General features: G+C 44.6%; 1 protein-coding gene across 1 annotated transcript in view; it reads right to left on the bottom strand.

Annotated features, from left to right (window-relative positions):
- Positions 1–305: 305 nt before the first annotated feature.
- Positions 306–3338, bottom strand: part of LOC101848732 (UDP-N-acetylglucosamine transferase subunit ALG13 homolog) — a 23060-nt gene continuing 20027 nt past the window's right edge. The window contains exon 2 of the mRNA XM_005093562.3: positions 306–848. Within this exon, the coding sequence (XP_005093619.1) occupies positions 396–848 (453 nt within the window). The 3' untranslated portion in view covers positions 306–395. The remainder of the gene's footprint in view (positions 849–3338) is intronic.

The raw sequence follows: 3338 nt of genomic DNA, 5'->3' as shown, positions 1-3338 counted from the left end.
TAGGGGGGGGCAGCTTTATTTAATGGCGATCTTGAGCCGGAATAGTTTCAAATCCTTTGAAGGGGAGTCGACGGGAGGTAAAGAGTTTAGAAAGTTTCTTTCATAGGAGGAAGGAAGATAGGGGGGAGGGGGGTGAGCTTATAGATCAAATGCGATGTCAGTACTTGGGACTTTTTTGTGTTTTCGCTTACACTCTGTACACCTAATGTTATCCACGAATATACTATCTCTTTCTCTTTCTCTCTCTCGCCCTCCATCTCTCTCTCTTGCTTTCTTTCATTTCTCTCTCTCTCTCTCTCTCTCTCTCTCTCTCACTTATGATACTTCAACAAAAACAGTCTCGCTTAATAAATATAGCACAAGAACACAAAGCTTCGACTGACATCAGTTTCTCGTCACACAAAGCCAAGTGCACTGTCCAGAAATCGTGCAACCTTCGCCGGCTCTCCAGGCGGGAATGGAGTTAGGCAGGACCAGTCCAAAGACTTGAGAGAGACCACCAAATCTTTAACCCCACAGAAATGCAAATGTCCGTCCTTGGCGAGCTTGTGGGCCAGTTCTGTCTGGTGGTTGCCCATGAGCTCCTCGTTGACCACCACCAGCACCGGTTTGCCCAACCCCAGGCAGTCCATGACGCTCCCAGCGCCGGCGTGAGACACCACCAGGTCCGAGGCTGCGATGTCGTCTTCGATGGAAGCTTTCAGCCGGAACCACGACACGGACACAGCAGGGTGTCCGTTAGTGCGGCTGGTGGACTCTGAGGGCTCGTACTCTCCCCTGCCTATCTGTGCCGTGAGCTGGGAATACCCTAGGGCTGCCAGTGTCTCGAGAGCTTCCTCGGAGGTGATCTGCGAATAAAACAGTTACTGTGGTTAGGGAAGATTAGGATTCTTTATATTTTAAGTTTTAGTTAGTAAGACTAAGAGTTTTAGGGCACTTGCAAAACAATAAGTGCCGAAGATTAGAAGTGTCACAAGAGACCAACAGACACAAAAAGGAGGGATAAACAGGACGATGGATATCTGCAAATGAAATAGAAGGGAGCATTCGGGGTGGGCTTTTTTGTGTAGTTTTTTAAATCTTAATTTTAGTTAGGGTTTTAAGGCACTTGCAACGCAATAAGAGCCAAATATTAGAGGTGTCACAGTATAGTAACAAACACAAAAAAGGAGGGGAGATCAGTAGGAGAGATGTTTGATAGGGATAGAAAGACGGAGCAAACCATACCAGAGTACCCGTCAACCACTAGCGGGCAGTTCTTTTCCTACATGAGCAAAGGCATCAGTATACACAAAAGAACAGCGTTGAACCAAAGTACATGTATTCCGAACTTTTAAAATTGCCTTGGAGCCGCAGTTGCATCGGTTAGAGTTAGAGAGCAAATTCGAGCGAGTGAAAGAGAAGCATCGAAACAAGATAGACAGACAGACATACATACACATACAGACAGAAACTGGCAGACAGACAGACAAAAGAATAGAAAAACAAACTGGTGAACAAATAAAACCGATGGACAGGCATGCAGACAAACAGACAGACGAACAGACAGAAAGGAACAGTGGAAAAAAAACAACCAACAACAGATGAACAAGACAGAAATACTTTTCAAAAGTTACTTTGCTTCTTCTTTTTCGTTTGCATAATTCGATAAAGTACATTTCTATTGTTCTGGTGTGCTTCTAATTTTTCCTCCTCTTGAGACTCAGCGACCGAGGAATCTGTCACTGTAACATCATCAACAACAACGACAACAACAACAACAAATAAATACTGAAATAAGTAGCCTATAGATCTAAACAATAAAAAATAAACCCCCCCCCAACAAGAAAAAAAATCGCCAGCAACAACAGTCACACAGAACACAGCTTGCTTTTGTCAAAACGCTTACAAGCAGAACATAAATTCACTGTCCAAGTCCAAAATGTAAACCATCTGCTATAAAGCTATAAAAAAACAAAAACAAAAAACATTTTACATTTAAAACTTGTCACAAGTACAAGCTATTTCATGTATTTAACTTTGAAATGGAAAGTAATTTTCTGTGCAGGTGCTGCGCCTTAAAAAAAGACGCATTAATTAAATTCTACTAAAATATAACTGTTCTTTATGCAAGCATCTCATACAATCATTGCCTAGGTTTTTTCTCTTACGTTGTAAACTTCAATTATCATCACCATCTGGTGCCTCGACTGGCGTGGGCGATCATGGACACCCACTTCACTCTGTCTTGAGTTGCAGCAATGGTGTCTGTCGTTCTTGTTGTTCCCAGCCATGTTGTCAACTTGTCCAATATCTTTTCCCTCTGTCTGCCTCTGCCTCTCTTTCCATCGAACTTGCCTGTTGTTACAATATTTTCCTATGTTTCTTTCCGTATTGTGTGTCCAATGAACTTTGCCTGTCGCTTTCGTTTATTCGTCATAAGCTGTCGTCTGCATTTTGCTGCAATCAAGACTTTTTCATTTGTTTTTCTAGCCGTCCATGGGATACGCAGCATGCGTCTTGTGAACCATAAGGCCGGTCCCAGAGTGGCTCTGTAGGTCTGACCTGTAGCTCGCCTGGCGCACGCCGTCTGCGTGTCTGCACAGCCGCACTGTGCGTTGGAGCCTGTGTCTCAAGTCTCAGCGAGCGTGAGCCACACTCGCTGTGTGTCAGCACAGCCGCACTGTGTGTTGACGTGTGTAGGTGTGCAACTGACGGGTCTGCCTTGCTATATTTAGGTTCTGTGTAATCCAAGACCAATTATACCAAGACGGGACAACTCTTCTTTACGTCATGTGCCAAGTGCAGCCCCCCCTCCCCCCTCTAGAATCTAGAGAAGCACACCTAGATCTACGCCAAGGCCTGCCTCGGCCCAGGCCTACGACAACAGTCGAAACTAGGTCAACTTCTCGATTCGAAGTTTCAAAGTATGATAAAGTGCATTTCTGGGAGATTTGGGGGCCAAGTGTTGATTCTAGCATCAATATTTAATAGTAAAGCACCTAATAATACGTACTTCTTGTTGATTTTGATGATCTGTGAAGAGTTTCAGTCGAAAATAAACACGAAGCGAGGCGACACATGTCCGCCAATTTTACAACACTGTTGAATAGCACGTCTGACGCATCGCGCAGCTCTACTGACAAAAAAAAAAGACGATACAGCTACGCTGCTTTAGCACACGATAATGTATACATTCATTTGCACGGTGCGAGCCAGGCGAGCTACAGGCCAGACCTACAGAGCCACTCTGGGACCGACCTAACTCTGTCGCCTCAATTGTTCTTTCCAGCTTTCTATTGATTGTCCATGCTTTGCACCCGTATAAGGCCGGTCCCAGAGTGGCTCTGCAGGTCTGA

Source organism: Aplysia californica, unplaced genomic scaffold (assembly GCF_000002075.1).
Source record: "Aplysia californica isolate F4 #8 unplaced genomic scaffold, AplCal3.0 scaffold00066, whole genome shotgun sequence".
Taxonomy (NCBI): Eukaryota; Metazoa; Mollusca; class Gastropoda; order Aplysiida; family Aplysiidae; genus Aplysia; species Aplysia californica.
Note: the sequence above shows the minus strand (reverse complement) of the source record. Positions and strands in the feature narration are given on the sequence as shown.